The 15,815-nt window shown below is 37.5% G+C and overlaps 1 protein-coding gene across 1 annotated transcript; it reads left to right on the forward strand.

Annotated features, from left to right (window-relative positions):
• The first annotated feature begins 4,194 nt into the window (after positions 1–4,194).
• LOC142435622 (amelogenin, X isoform-like) lies at positions 4,195–9,421 on the forward strand. The gene is made up of 4 exons (XM_075539844.1): positions 4,195–4,248; positions 6,095–6,142; positions 7,919–7,963; positions 8,831–9,421. The coding sequence occupies exons 1-4, from the start codon at positions 4,195–4,197 to the stop codon at positions 9,419–9,421; spliced, it is 738 nt and encodes a 245-aa protein (XP_075395959.1).
• The last annotated feature ends 6,394 nt before the right edge of the window (positions 9,422–15,815 follow it).

Below are 15,815 nucleotides of genomic sequence, written 5' to 3' on the forward strand. Positions count from 1 at the left end.
TGGATGGCATAACCTTATTTACTGAAAGTATGGAGGACTTGAGAGAATTTGTTAATGAAGATCAAAGACTGCAACTTCAGTATGGACTACAACGTAATGTAAAGAAGATAAAAATCCTCGTGATAAATGATGTGGGATATTTTTTGTACAGGTTTTGTTTGTTTTTGTCAGTTTTTAATAAACAAATGTGAGACAAAAAGAATAAAGAAAAAATCCTCGCAATTAGACCAATAATCATCAAAAATTTTGTCTTGCTTGGATCCACAATCAATGCTCCTGGAAGCAGCAGTAAAGAGATTAAAATATGTGTTGCATTAGGTAAATCTGCTGTACAAAACCTCTCTAGAGTCTTGAAAAGCAAGGACGACACTTTGAGGACTAAAGAGCACCTTACCCAAGCCATGGTATTTTCAATTATCTCAAATGTATGTGAAAGTTGGACATTGAATAAGAAATACCATTGAAGAATCTATGTTTGTATTTGAATTGTGGTACTGGCAAAGAATATTGAAAATACTATAAACTGCACTAATGATAAACATACCTGTCTTGGAAGAAGTACAGCTTTAGTACTTCTTAAGGGCAAGTTTGGTAAGAATTCAGCTTACATATTTTAGATATGTGTCAGGATAAATCCCTTCATAGAGAAGGACACCATGCTTTGTAACATTAAGGGGCAGCAAAAAAGAGGGATGCCCTTAATAAGGTGGATTGGCACCATGGATGCCTCAATGGATTTATGCAAAGAAATTGTCAAGATAGTGCAGGACAGAGCAGTGTTCTGTTCTGTGGTGCACAGGGTTGCTCCTTGAACAGATTCAATTGGAACAATTACAACAGTAACAACACCATTAGGAATAGACATGAGCTAGGTTTAAAAGGTAGTTAGGGCAGCAAAAAAAAGGAAGGGTACCAATCACATGGGTTGACACAGTGGCTGCAACATATGATCACTGAAATGACTTGATGGCACATGTAACAATAATCCTGCCTCATTAACATAAAAAATCTGATACACTGTACACTGGAACTGTAGAATTACAACACATATTTTGGGAGAATACAATTAAATTCATAACACTTCTCAAAAACAAAAGATGCAGTCTATATACTAAATTCTAAATTCTATTCTTCCAATAAATTAAATAGTTGAATATATGAAAAAATCTGTTTTCTTTTCTAAGACAGTAAATCCTACTTAAATTTAAGTATCAATGGGACAAAATTCAACAGAAGAAATTTCACAAGAGTAATCCATATTTTAAGATTGAATGACTCAGTTTCTACAGCATGTTTTTTTTTTAAATAACAGAAAGCTCCCCCTTATTTATCTATTGCTGACCATTGAGGTGTTTTGGTGGAAGGATTGAACAAATAAGTGTGTCTATATATAAAATGCGTCCACATATAAAATGTATCCATACATAAAACCCTCTTCCCAAACAATAATTGTTTACAACCATAAGTTAGCATAAGGCAACCATTGTCCCTGTTAATTCTTACTATACTTCTTTTGAGTTGTAGGGTTTGCAGTTTCTCATGAAGATAATTCATTGCCTACAAACTCATTCCAAACATTATTTTCTAATCTTATTTATTAGCATGTAAATAAATATTTGATTGCACTAAGTATGTGGGGACTCTGAACTATTTATGAGAAATTTTCATTATATTTTAATTTGTATATCATCATGTTTTCCTTTCTTGTGTAAGTTAATCTGGAAATGGTTCTAAAACCTATTCAACATTATAACAATATGCAAGTATTCTATGGCATACAAGCAGTGGCTTCCCTGAGGGGCAGTGGAGGAGAAATAGAACATGTTTCTCTCACATGAAAACAAGCAAATGAAAAACAAAAATAACATGAATTCAATAGCTGGATCTTAGTTCTTAAAGAAAGAGAGACTTTGAAATTTGATTGGAGAAACATGGACAGTGCAAATATAAGACAGAAAAATGTGGGTTTGCTTTTCATTAAAAGTGGGAAATGAATCAGAAAGCTGTGGGAAAAGAGAGACTCAGTTACTATCTCAGAACAATAGCCTGTGCACTATTACTGAGATAAACATAAGAAAATGGTTTTGATTGTATTATATGATGTGTGTAAAATGCCTCGATCTTTTCCATTTAGATAATAAATACTTAAATTCAAAGTTACTTGGCACATATGAGTTGTAGGATAAAATAAAAGAGGAGTTTGTTCCCTTTCTCTTGGGTATCTGAATGATGACGAAAGTAAAGAATATAATTTCAATAGAAGGCAGAAAGAGAGCAGTGATGACTCACAAATAATTCATCAGGCATATGCATAGCCCAGTCCCACCCCCTTACTTATAAATTTAAATATATCATCAAGTTCAAGGAGCCCTGGTGGTATAGGGATTACATATGGGGCTGTGATTTGCTAGGTCTGAAGTTCAAAACCATCAACTACTCCTCAAGAAAAAGTCTGGACTTTCTACTCACATAAATAATTACAGTCTTGGAAAATCACAGAGCTCTTTTCCATAGGGCTGCTATTGAGTTGGCGTGGACTTGACGACAGTCAATTTTATCATCATATGTACTCAGATAACTTGCCAACTTCAGCATTCATTTAAACCCTTGTTACTTGCAAAAATATATTATTTCTGTAATGAAAGACTCCATATGCACTAATCATAACCTACTGCCATAGATTGGGTTATAATTGGTAAAATTTTAGGACTGAGCACATTTTTTACTTAGAAACCTGATTGGCTGTTCCATAATCTGTGAATTATATAAATTAAACTTGTAGTGGAAGAAATTGAAAGGATAAAGCAACCATAGAGATCAGAAAGGAACTTAATCTGAATATATTCAGAGGTAAGTGGAATTATAAATAATATTATACACTCTTCATTTCACATTATTAATGTGTTATGTTGTCAATATGAATTATTTTTCAGTTAGAATAATATTAAGACTCTGATAACTTAAATGGAAGTAGAAATGTCCATAATTCTTTAATTTTTAGTTTTGGAAATAAAGCACTGATTAAGAGTAAAATTGAAAATAAAACCTAATGTTTGCCTGTTGACATGAGTTTGAATGCACTGGTCTTCCAGGGGAAGAAAGATGTGGAGTCTGTTTCAGTAATTATTTACAGCATTGGAAACTTTCTGGGTCAGTTCTACTCTGTCTATATGAGAATATAAGTTAGATTTGACTTGGTGAACATACATTTAGTTTTTAGTTTAGCATTTAAGGTAAAATAATATCTTCAAGCTGTTCCCCACTTTGAAATTTTTTGTTTAGTCATACCAAAGAATATTTTAAAGTAGAAACATCAACTAACTTGTCTCTCTTTAATTCAATTTTCACCGTAGTTCTCAGAGAAAGCATTCTTTTTTTTTAACCCACCCCAAGAAAGTATTCTTACATATTACTTATCTATGAAACAATCTGTAAAATATTAACAGCTCATAGAAATATTAAATGCTTTTAAAATATTTTAATGCTTTTAAAATATTTTATTGCATTTGGATTATAAAGCAAAGTCTGCATAGTAGAGTGAATTATTTCCTTCAGTTTGCAGTATAAAACAAATGACAAAATGTCATTGACAAAAATGAAATATTTTAAGTAGTACTCATTCAATCTTTTGTAGAATAGCAGAAACCAGTGCCATCCTATTCCTTTGATCCATATATATCGTTACCAGGAAGATGGGAATTATGAGAATTAAACTCCACTACTTCCTTAATCTATTTGAGAAAATTACTTTATGTCTTTAATCAAATGATTAATAAGTTTTAAAATAATAACAATAACCAAGTGGACATTTTTGTGGCTCATTCTTTTTTACTTTTACAGCTAGTCCTTTTCCTTGAATCATTTATTGCTTCTATTTTACCACTCCAGGTGACCTTACTGGTTTTATATGTAAAGAGAAATGTCATACCAAATCATGTAAAGACACTGTATGTCCCTACAGTTTGTTCAGCTCTCAACCTGACTAAAAGAATCATTATCACTACTGTGACTTCACAAAACACAGGAAGAACTGAGAAGAAAATGTTAATAATTTCACAAAACATGATCACAACTTTTTTTTCAGGAGCAGACAAAAAAAGACTCTGTGTGGGGTTTTTTTTAGTATTAATTATATTCGTGTTTAAGAAATTACAATAAAAACAGGTGCTGTCTTATCTTTCTAGTCCAGCAAGAATGGTGACCTGGATTTTGTTTTCCTGCCTTCTGGGATCAGTTTTCACTTTGCCAGTGAGTAAACTAACCCTCTGTAAAACTGTGTCCAATTTCACAAGTCTGGACTTAAATATCTGCCCCACATTAGGAAATTTTACTGTGGAAATAAGTTATCCTCGAAACCTACATGTTTAAGGAACACTAAAAGGTTCTGATTCCCTCCAATTAGTAGAACCCAGGATTCAATTTTATCAGTCACCCCAGAATAATTTGATTAGTATCCAAGGCCGTTATAGGGAAGTTTTCAAAGGCATGTTGAAAGACACCTAAGACTTAGACAAATTACAAGACAAATACTTGTTTACTTTAAAACTCAGTTACTCACAAGCTTCCAAGTATCCTTCTGACTTCCAAAATTCACTATTGCTGTCATTCAGAGGGTTAAGTTTTCTGTGTTAAGAACATTTCTTTCTAAGCCATCTGTCTACTCTTAATATTCTATTTCATTTCATCCTCTGTGTAGCTATATAGAATCCTACATTTGAATGCATTAAATATTAGGAAGTCTGACCCTTTGTCATTAAAAACCTCCAAAACTCACACTTGCTGCTCTAAAGTGGATTCTGATTCATAGTTACCTTATTGGACAGAGTAGAACTACTCCTACAGGTTTCTGAAAATGTACATTTTTACATGAACAGACAACTTCCCCTCTCTGTTTCAAAGTGACTGTGGGTTTTTAACTGCCTGTGTAATCAGAGGGTAGCCCACTGCACCACCAGGATCCTTAATGGAAGGTCTGCTAAAGTGGAATGGCAGTTAAAAAGAGGCCGACCCTCAAGGAGATGGACTGACTCCTTGGAGTGGCTGCAATAATAAGCTCGAACATAACAAAAATTGTGAAGCTGGCACAGAATCAGGTAGTTTCATTCTGTTGTACACAGGATTGCTATGAGGTGGATCTGACATAACAGCACCTAAAAGCCACGTTCAACAAGTCTTATTTGTAACAACAATTATACTTATCTTGGTGTTATATTAATAAGGAAACACATTGCCCTTCCAAGGTGGTACCACAAGATCAATGGTTCAAATCAACTGCTCATGAGAAAGAGGATGTTATCTGCACTGAAAAAGATGTACAGCCTTAGAAATTCCATATATACTTGGAATTGGCCAGATGGCATTGGACTTGTCAGGTTGTTTCAGCAGAAGTAAATACCTTAATGTGTAAATTATAGGTGGAATAGGATGTCACTGAGTACCAACAAGCAAGTTTTAATAACACTGGGGAATAGTGTTTGCTAGTTTTTGCTTCAGAGACTTTCTGGTACAGTGTTTAAAACATTGAGCTGCTAATCAACTGGCAGTGGTTCTAATCCACCAGGTATTTGGTAGGAGAAAGATGTGGCAACCTCTCTATAAATATTTATAGCCTTGGGGATTTAATGGAATAATTCTACTCTATACTACTGTAGTTATGAATGACTCAGCAGCAGTGAGTGCTTTTTGTTGGTTTGCTTTTTGGTTTTAGTTTCTGTCTGTTATTAACTATAGTTTATGCAGAAGTAATTTAGATTTTTCTGGAAATAAGAAATGACATCTTGCACTATATCTCAAGTTGCCTTGATACAGAGGTTGCAATAATGAATTCAAAGAATTACAGTCAGAATGGCACAGTCTGTCAATGTTTTACTCTGCTAAACATGTAGTTGCTGAGTTGGAATTCATATTTTGCTCCTAACAACAAAAAGAGGATTAATTTACATAGAATACAAGTTCAAACTATAAGCAGGGTTAAAATATATTCTGCATTATGTAAACTTTAAAAATAAACTTCAGTCTCATCCTGTAAATAATCACATATTAATTTAATCTTATTGGTTAGTCATTTCCCTTCTTTCTTCTCTTTCCTAAAAAGCTGCCACCTCATCCTGGGTCCCCTGGTTATATCAACTTCAGCTATGAGGTAATTTTCTCTTATTAATTTCTATTATTATTTTGAATGAACAAGTGTCCTGAGTTGTAAAATGAACTGTGGGTTGATTTGTCTTTCAAATGTTTCTTAAATTGTAACATTTTTTAGTTATTATTTAGGATCCTATCCTTAACTCTAAAATATTCCCACTCTGTGTGTCTTCTTCATTTGTTTTTACTGAAAAATTAGGTCCAAATGGTCTCTGTGAGCTTTTGCAGTAGGTTGGAAAGAGAACTCTCATTAAGCTCTCTTAGGTACTAACCACATATGTCCTTGGGAAAAAAATCAATGTTTCTATCTGGAATTTAGATTTCCTCATCTGAAAAATGGAAGTAACTATTAATAACCATATGTCAAAATCTTGTCTGTGGCGTTAATGAACACGAAAAGTGGGTTTTTTTGTTGTTTTTTTGGTTTTTTTTGAAAATTGTTTTTTAATCATATCTTGATCTATATTCATTAATTCTTTATAATGAACAAAATATTGAAGAAATTTCTATTCAAAAGAAACTCTGGATCTTTGTATATACTTTCCAGTAAAAATTATGTATATATTTTATAGGTTAAAATAGGGCCTATGAGATTATTTATTCATACAAGCTGTTGGAGAAAGTTAATTATTTGGGTAAAGATATTCTGCGAAATAATAAAAGTTGGAAGTTATTTATCAAATAAATTTTTGCTCCTTGTACAGCAAATAGAAAGCTTTCTTCCTCTCCTTTTTCATTATCAATCTATAATGTGACATTAATATTATTTGTTCTTGCAGTGAGGAGCACATCTGTAGCATTAAACAGAATCTCTACATTTGTTTTTTGTTTTGTTTTTTAACGTTTTATTAGAGGCTCATACAACTCTTATCACAATCCATACATATACATACATCAATTGTATAAAGCACATCCATACATTCCCTGCCCCAATCATTCTCAAAGTATTTGCTCTCCACTTAAGCCCTTTGCATCAGGTCCTCTTTTATTTCCCCTCCCTCCCCGCTCCCCCCTCCCTCATGTGCCCTTGGTAATTTATAAATTACTATTATTTTGTCATATCTTGCCCTATCCAGAGTCTCTCTTCCCCCCTTTATCTGCTGTCCCTCTCCCAGGGAGGAGGTCACATGTGGATCCCTGTAATCAGTTCCCCCTTTCCAACCCACTCACCCTCCACTCTCCCAGCATCGCCCCTCACACCCTTGGTCCTGAAGGTATCATCCACCCTAGATTCCCTGTGCCTCTAGCCCTCATATGTACCAGTGTACAACCTCTGTCCTATCCAGGCCTGCAAGGTAGAATTCGGATCATGGTAGTTGTGGGGAGGAAGCATCCAAGATCTGGGGAAAGCTGTGCTTTTCATCGGTACTACCTCGCACCCTGACTGACCCATCTTCTCTCCTAAACCCCTCTATGAGGGGATCTCCAGTGGCCGACACTTGGGCCTTGGGTCTCCACTGTGCACTTTCCCCTTCATTCAATATGATATATATATATACATATATATACACATATATATACACATACATATAGAATCTCTACATTTGTAACTGGAATCATGTGAAACTGATACTACTTGCCATAGAGCATGTGGGTGGGGGGGGGGAGAAAATGGTTGCAATATGTATAATAGACATGGGAAGGACAAAAAAATTTCTTATTACTTCTTATAGTTTATAAAAGTCTATTTTTATGTTTACCAATATTTATAGGAGTGGCTTTTTCTTTCATTAATTGAAATTAAATCAGATGTATTAGAATTCTTCCTTCTTTTAAGGTTCTTACCCCTTTGAAGTGGTACCAGAACATGATAAGGCCTCCAGTAAGTAGATAATTTGTCTTTTGTTCTCTAATACATAAAATCTGAATCTCTCTTCCCTCTACAAGTTGTTGTTTTGTGTCATCAAACCAGTTCACATTTATTTGACACTATGTAGTTTTGTTGTTGGTTGGTTGGTTGGTTGGTTGGTTGGTTGGTTTTGTTAGTGTTGGAAGTCTTTTGATAGCTAATACAGCAAATTTGCCTAATTATGAGTATGTAGGGTTTTTTATATTGTTGCTGCCATACAGGCAGTCCTGAGTAGTAGAACCTTATATACAACAGATTGAACACTATCCTCACAATTGTTCTTCCATGTTTAAACCCATTGTTGCAGCTGTTATGTCAATCCATATATTTGGGGGGTTTCATTTTTTTACATAGCCCCTCATGTCCAAAGTATATGAGACAAAATCTCTGCTATCCTTGCCTCTAAGAAGCATTCAGGCTGGATTTCTTCCAAAACAAACTTTTTTTAATTAGTTCCTCATATTTTCCATATTCTTTGTTAGTACCATAATTCAAATGCATCAATTTTTCTTCGGTTTTTCCTGTTCTCTCTTCTACATGCATATGTTATTGGAAAATACACCACTATTGAAAAACTAAATTAGTTTCCATGAGTCATATTTACACTCATCAAACAAATTTCTGTGTAGCTGATTCTGACTCAAAGACAACTCTATGAGAGCCTCTTTAGAACTGTGTGCTCCCTATGTTTTTCAAAGGTCTGTATATACAGTTTGAGATCCTTGTAAAAAATACAACCAGAAATGTAAACATAGTCATAGTAACAATAAAAGGTATTGCTACTTCATGTGTGGAGGTCACTAGAGCCAATGCTAAACCTGCCTCTCTGTTTCTCACCAGTACCTTTCCTATGGTTATGAGCCCATGGGTGGATGGCTGCACCACCAAATCATCCCTGTGCTGTCCCAGCAGCTTCCGCCGAGCCACACCTTGCAGCCTCATCACCACATCCCCATGGTGCCCGCTCAGCAGCCCGTGGTCTCCCAGCAGCCAATGATGCCAGTCCCTGGCCAACATTCCATGACTCCAACCCAACACCACCAGCCACACCTCCCTCCGCCGGTCCAGCAGTCTTACCAGCCCCAGACTCGGCAGTCACAGGCTCACCAACCCATGCCGCACCAGCCACCCGTGCACCCCATGCAGCCCCTGCCACCACAGCCACCTCTGCCTCCGATGTTCCCCATGCAGCCTCTGCCCCCCATGCTCACCGATCTGCCTATGGAAGCTTGGCCAGCAACGGACAAGACCAAGCGGGAGGAAGTGGTGAGTATACGTGGAGGCCATGAGTGTACCACTCCTCGGAACATGGGAGAAACAAAATTCTTCAGTAGTTCTCCAACAATCCAGTGCTGTGGTAGCTCCAGTTCTTTGATTCTCTATTTGTCCAAAGCACATAGTGTATGTAATGTCATACAATTAATCGATTAGTTTACATAACTTCATAATTAACACCAGAAATAGTATGATAGGGTTCAAATTCTATCATTATTAAAACCAATCCTGATGCCCCAGCTTTTCTTTTCATATAACCCAGCTTTTCTTATTATTTTCTCAGTATACAGATTGAATAATCATGCTGAGAGGATATAACCATGATACACATCTTTCCTGGTTGTAAACCATGCACTATTCCCTTGTTCTCTTCACACTATTGCCTCTTGATACATGTAGGATTTCCACATTAGCACAATGAAGTATTTGTACTTCCAATTATTCCAAGACTATCTATAGTTTATTTTAGTTTTCCAGCTGAATAGTTGTTATCTCTTGTGGACCATTACAATAATATTTATTGAGGACATGAGAAATATTTTTCAGTTTTTATATTATTAATAATATAATAATAGTTATATTTCCTACTTTAAGGTACTTAAAATAATCTTATCAGACAGAGTAGAACTGTGAGTTTCTAAGATCATAACTCTTTAAAAGTAGAAAGCCTCATCATTCTCCCATGGAGCAACTAATGAATTCTAAGTCGTGACTTAGCAGTTAGCAGCCAAACACATAACCATTATGCCACCAAGGTAGTTTCTCCTATAAAGATGTACAGTCTTGAAAACATATACACTATTGTTATGAGTAAGAATAGTCTCAATAGCAGTAAGTTTAGCTTATATACGAGAATTCTGTCTATTATTTGATATAGTAGTTAACATTGTGCACATCATTCCAAAGCTACTTATGAAAACTAACATTGAGAACATAGTTGTTTAAACAATAGTTTTAACATATATATTTTAAAATATAACTGTATGAACACCTCTTATCTAATAACAATGAGATAATATTTTTCAGATTATAGAATTTTAATATAAATTGTTTATTTTGCAGTTCAGATTTTAGCAAGTCATAAAACATGTAGAGGAACTCTGGTATGGCCTAGTGATTACCCCTTGGGCTGTGATCCACACAGCAGTTTGAAACTAGAAGCAGTTCTGTAGCATAAAATCTGGACTTTGTGCTCTCATATAAAGTTACAAATTGAGTCAGCATTGTTTTTTTGGCAGTGAGTTTGTTTTTTGGAGTTTAGAAATGATGTATGTTACTCTATATGGCATTATTAACTGTATTTTTTTTACTATTTTAAGGATTAAAAGACCAGAAGAGGAACAAAGATCAAATCCAGCTATTCCACTTGCTTTCAGAAAGAATACAGAGAAGTAGATAAGTCTGTAATCAGTTTCTTTATTAAGTTCTGAAACTAAGTATTTTAAAAGCTTAAAAAGTAAACAATAAAGTACTTTAAAATTACTGATGCATTTTTATTACATTAAAATTAAAATTTCAAGAGAAGACACTAGCAGAAGAGTCCAAATTAATGTCAACAGAACTAATTGAGGGAAGTGTCTTTGGTTTTGATAACCACTGAATGTAAGAGAATGTTTCCGTTGATTCAAGACCCAAAGCTCACTATAAAATACTCACAAATACTAGATCCATTCACAAAATCCATCTAGTAATACTAGATCCATTTACAAAAATGATTAACCCAGAAGGAAATGATAGAGACGAAATAGAGAATTATGTCTGCCAAGGGAATGAATATTCTGTTTTCTTGAAATGAGTATTCTGCTTACTGAAAGAACATTCTGCAGGCTAGGTTAGTAAACAATGGGACCATGTATAACAAGCATGGTAAAAGTCTCAGCTCTAAGACTGAGCTGAGTAGGCATTTTAAAACCTCTTATAAAAAAATCATTTTTATTGGAGACTCATATAACTCTTATCACAATCCATATATACATCCATTGTGTCAAGCACATTTGTACTCTTAACATTCTTAAAACATGTACTCTCCACTTAAGCCCTTGGTATCATCTCCTCGTTTTTCCCCTCTCTTCCCACTCCCTCATGAATCCTCGATAATTAATTAATTATTATTATTTGGTCATATCTTACACTATTCAGTGTCTCACTCACTACACCCATTTTCTGTTGTCATTCCCCCGGGATGGAGGTTATATGTAGATACTTTTTAAAAAAAAACGTTTTATTAGGGCCTCATACAACTCTTATCACAATCCATACATATACATACATCAATTGTATAAAGTACATGTGTACATTCTTTGCCCTAATCATATTTTTCCTTTTCTTTTTTTACATTTTATTAGGGACTCATACATCTCTTATCACAATCCATACATATACATACATCAATTGTATAAAGCACATCCATACATTCCCTGCCCCAATCATTCTCAAAGCTTTTGCTCTCCACTTAAGCCCTTTGCATCGGGTCCTCTTTTTTTTTCCCCTCCCTCCCCACTTCCCCCTCCCTCATGTGCCCTTGGTAATTTATACATCGTATTTTGTCCTATCTTGCCCTATCCGGAGTCTCCCTTCCCTCCCTTCTCTGCCGTCCCTCTCCCAGGGAAGAGGTCACATGTGTATCCTTGTAATCAGTTCCCCCTTTCCAACCCACTCACCCTCCACTCTCCCAGCATCGCCCCTCACACCCTTGGTCCTGAAGGTATCATCCACCCTGGATTCCCTGTGCCTCTAGCCCTCATATGTACCAGTGTACAACCTCTGTCCTATCCAGGCCTGCAAGGTAGAATTCGGATCATGGTAGTTGTGGGGAGGAAGCATCCAGGATCTGGGGGAAAGCTGTGTTCTTCATCGATACTACCTCGCACCCTGACTGACCCATCTCCTCTCCTAAACCCCTCTATGAGGGGATCTCCAGTGGCTGACACTGGGCCTTGAATCTCCACTCTGCACTTCCCCCTTCATTCAATATGGTATATATATATATTCACATACATATATATTTTTTTCCTTGATGCCTTATACCTGGTGCCTTGGGCACCTCGAGATCGCAATGGCTGGTGTGCTTCTTCCATGTGGGCTTTTTTGCTTCTAAGCTAGATGGCTGCTTGTTCACCTTGAAGCCTTTAGGACCCCAGACACTATCTCTTTTGATAGCCAGGAACCATCCGCTTTCTTCGCCACATTTGCTTATGCACCCATTAGTCTTCAGCAATCCTATCATGGTGTGCAGCCAAAGATATGATGATTTTTTGTTCTTTGATGCCTGATAACCGATCCCTTCGGGACCATTCGATCACACAGGCTAGTGTGTTCTTCCATGTGGGCTTTGTTGCTTCCGAGCTAGATGGCCGCTTGTTTATCTTCAAGCCTTTAAGAACCCAGTCACTATCTCTTTTGATATCCGGGCACCATCAGCTTTCTTCACCACATTTACTTGCTCACCCACTTTGGCTACAGCAGTTGTGTTGGGAGAGTGAGCATCATAGAGTGCCAATTTAATAAACAAAAGTATTCATGCATTGAGGGAGTGCTTGAGTAGAGGCCCAAGGCCCTTCCGCCACCTTAATATTAAACCTATAAATGTAGACAATTAGATCTATTTCCCCATCCTCATATATATGTTTGCATGTACATGTCTTTGTCTATACCTCCATAAATGCCCCTTGACTCCCAGCTCCTTCCTCCATCTCCCTTGACTTTCCTCCTGCCCCACTACCATGCTCCGTCCCCACCTGGGATACAGCTATACTTCTTCTCTACGCAACCTTGCCCTTGATCGTTCCCCATCAGGCCTGCCACTCCTCCCTCACTACCATTTTGGGTCCCATGTTGTTCCCTTGTCCCTGTGTTTATTAACACCACTTCCTTACCCTCCTCCCCCTACCCCACCCAGAACTGTCCATCCCCCCGGAACTGTCTGTCCCATTGTTTTTCCTCCAGATAGTTCATCCAGCCTGTCCTATTCAGACAGACCTGTGGAGACACTAACATGCACAAAAACAAGACAGAGGAAAACAAAGCAACAGTATACAACCAGACAACAAAACAACAAAAACAAACCACTGACAAAGAACAAAACAAAACACTTCACAAAAGAAAGGCTTGTAGTTCATTCAAGGATCGTTTGCTGGCCCTTAGGAGAGTTTTCCAGTCCAGTCTGTTGGGGCACCACGCCCTGGCCCCAAAGTCCACTTTCAGCATTCCCTAGGGACCTTGTCACTCCGTTCCCTTGCTGTTCCCCTGTACTCCCCCAGTGCTTTGCCTCAGTGTGGTGGGATCAGGTCAGGTGCAATTCCCACACTGTGTCTCAGGTGCTGTCCCCTGTATCACCCTTAGTCACTGAGGGGCATCATGTCTCATAGTAGGGCCAGCCATGTTGTTCTTTCTGTGGACTGGCTGCTCTACTCAGGATCATCATCCTCACGGCCTCGTGGGCCAGGCTGTGTTCCACTGTCTCCTCCTGCCCCTTCATCTGCTCCCGTGTGCTCTGATCAAATATGTCCATCTCCTGGAGCTGCAGAATCAATGTCATGCTTTAAAACAAATTATTTTGGGGGGAGGGGCAAGAATCCACTTAATTTTTGGTGCTGGGTCCAGCCTCCAAGACCTCTCCCCTGGGTCCTTACTCCACGCCGGGATATTGCATTCACATCTTGCGGCACTGGGTTGAAGTCTGGTCCCACTTTCCCTGTGGAGATATAAACAATACCCTCCCCTTGGGTGGATTAGTGCCCCATGCCCCCACTCCCATTTTCTTCCTTATATTCATCCTGTTGTTTTCCTTTCCCCACCTACTCCACCATTGTCTACCATGTGCATCCTTGGTTTTGGTCTGGTATCTGCCAAACTACACAGTCTTCGCCCCACAATGTTTGTATACAGTAACTTTTTCCCCTATGCCATTTTGCATTTTAATAAATATTTTTAATACTTACCTCAACGGGCTCAAGTTGTACTTGTCCTTTTGTGTCTGACTTAACTCGCTTAGCATAATTTCCTCCAGTTCTTCCCATGCCGTTATGTGCCTCACTGCCTTCCAATGCCGTTATGTGCATCACTGCTTTTTAGTGATGCGTAGTACTCCATTGTATGTATATACCACAGTTTTTTAATCCAATTGTCAGTTGATGGAAATTTGGGTTGCTTCCAACTCCTTGCAATTGTGAACTGTGCCGCAATGAACACTGGAGCACAGATGTCTGGTCTTGGTTTGTTCCTTGCCTCTTCTGGGTATATGCCCAGTAGGGGAATTGCTGGGTCATATGGTAACTCTATTTCGATCTGTTTCAGGTATCGCCAGATTGATTTCCATAGTGGCTGTATATACTTACAGTCCCACCAGCAGTGGATGAGAGTTCCTGTCTCCCCACAGTCCCTCCAACACTTGTTGCTTTCTGATTTTTTGAATTTGGCTACTTTTGAGGGTGTCAGGTGGTACCTCATTGTTGTTTTAATTTGCATTTCTCTTATGGCTAAAGATGGGGAACATTTTCTCATATGTTTGTTGGCCATTTGGATTTCTGTCCCTGTAAAATTTCTGTTCAAGTCCTTTGCCCACCTTTCAAGTGGGCTATTGGTTTTTTTCTTTTTGGAAGCTAGCAGAGTATTGTAGATTTTAGTAATAAGGCCTTTGTCTGATGTGTCATTGCTAAAGATGTTTTCCCAGTCTGTGGACTCTCTTATTACTCTCTTGGTCAAGTCCTTCAATGTACCCAGGTATTTATCTTCATTATATCCCATTTGTCGATTTGTGCCTCCTCTGTGTTTGTGTCCTTCCCTATTTCTGATAGCCTGTGTATTCCCTGCGCCAAAGTTCTCAAGTTGGTCCCAATTCCCTCATTGATGGCCCTAATAGTTTGGGGTTTAACTTCCATGTCTGTGATCCACCTTGACTTTATTGTTGTGCATGGAGTGAGATAAGGGTCTTGCTTCATTTTTCTGCATGTTAATAGCCACTTTTTCTAGCACCACTTGTTAAAGAGGGCATTGGCTTCCCATTTGATATTTTTGTGGCCCTTATCAAAGATCAGCTGTGTGAATGCTGATGATTTTATTTCTGGGTTTTCAGTTATTCTCCATTGGTCTGAGTACCTGTCATTGTACCAATACCATGCAGTTTTGAGAACTGTGGCTGCATAGTATGTGCCAAACTCAGGTAAAGCAAGCCCTCCCACAGTGTCCTTCTTCTTGAGTAGTTCTCTACTAATTCTGGGCTTCTTCCCTCTCCATATGAAGTTGGTAATCAGTTTTTCCATTTCTTTGAAGAAAGATGATGGTAATTGTATCGGGATGGCATTAAACTTATATAGTGCTTTTGGCAGAACTGACATCTTAACTATATTAAGTCTCCCAATCCAAGAGCATGGAATATTCTTCCATTTGTTGAGGTCGCTCTTGGTTTCTTGTAATATTTTTCTATAGTTTTCCCTATGTAGATCTTTTGTTTTTTCAGTCAGGTGTATCCCTAGATATTTCAATTTGTGTTTGGCTATTTTGAAGGGTACCACCTTTTTTATCTCTTCTTCTGTGATCTTATCTGATGTGT

Source organism: Tenrec ecaudatus, chromosome Y (assembly GCF_050624435.1).
Source record: "Tenrec ecaudatus isolate mTenEca1 chromosome Y, mTenEca1.hap1, whole genome shotgun sequence".
Lineage (NCBI taxonomy): Eukaryota > Metazoa > Chordata > Mammalia > Afrosoricida > Tenrecidae > Tenrec > Tenrec ecaudatus.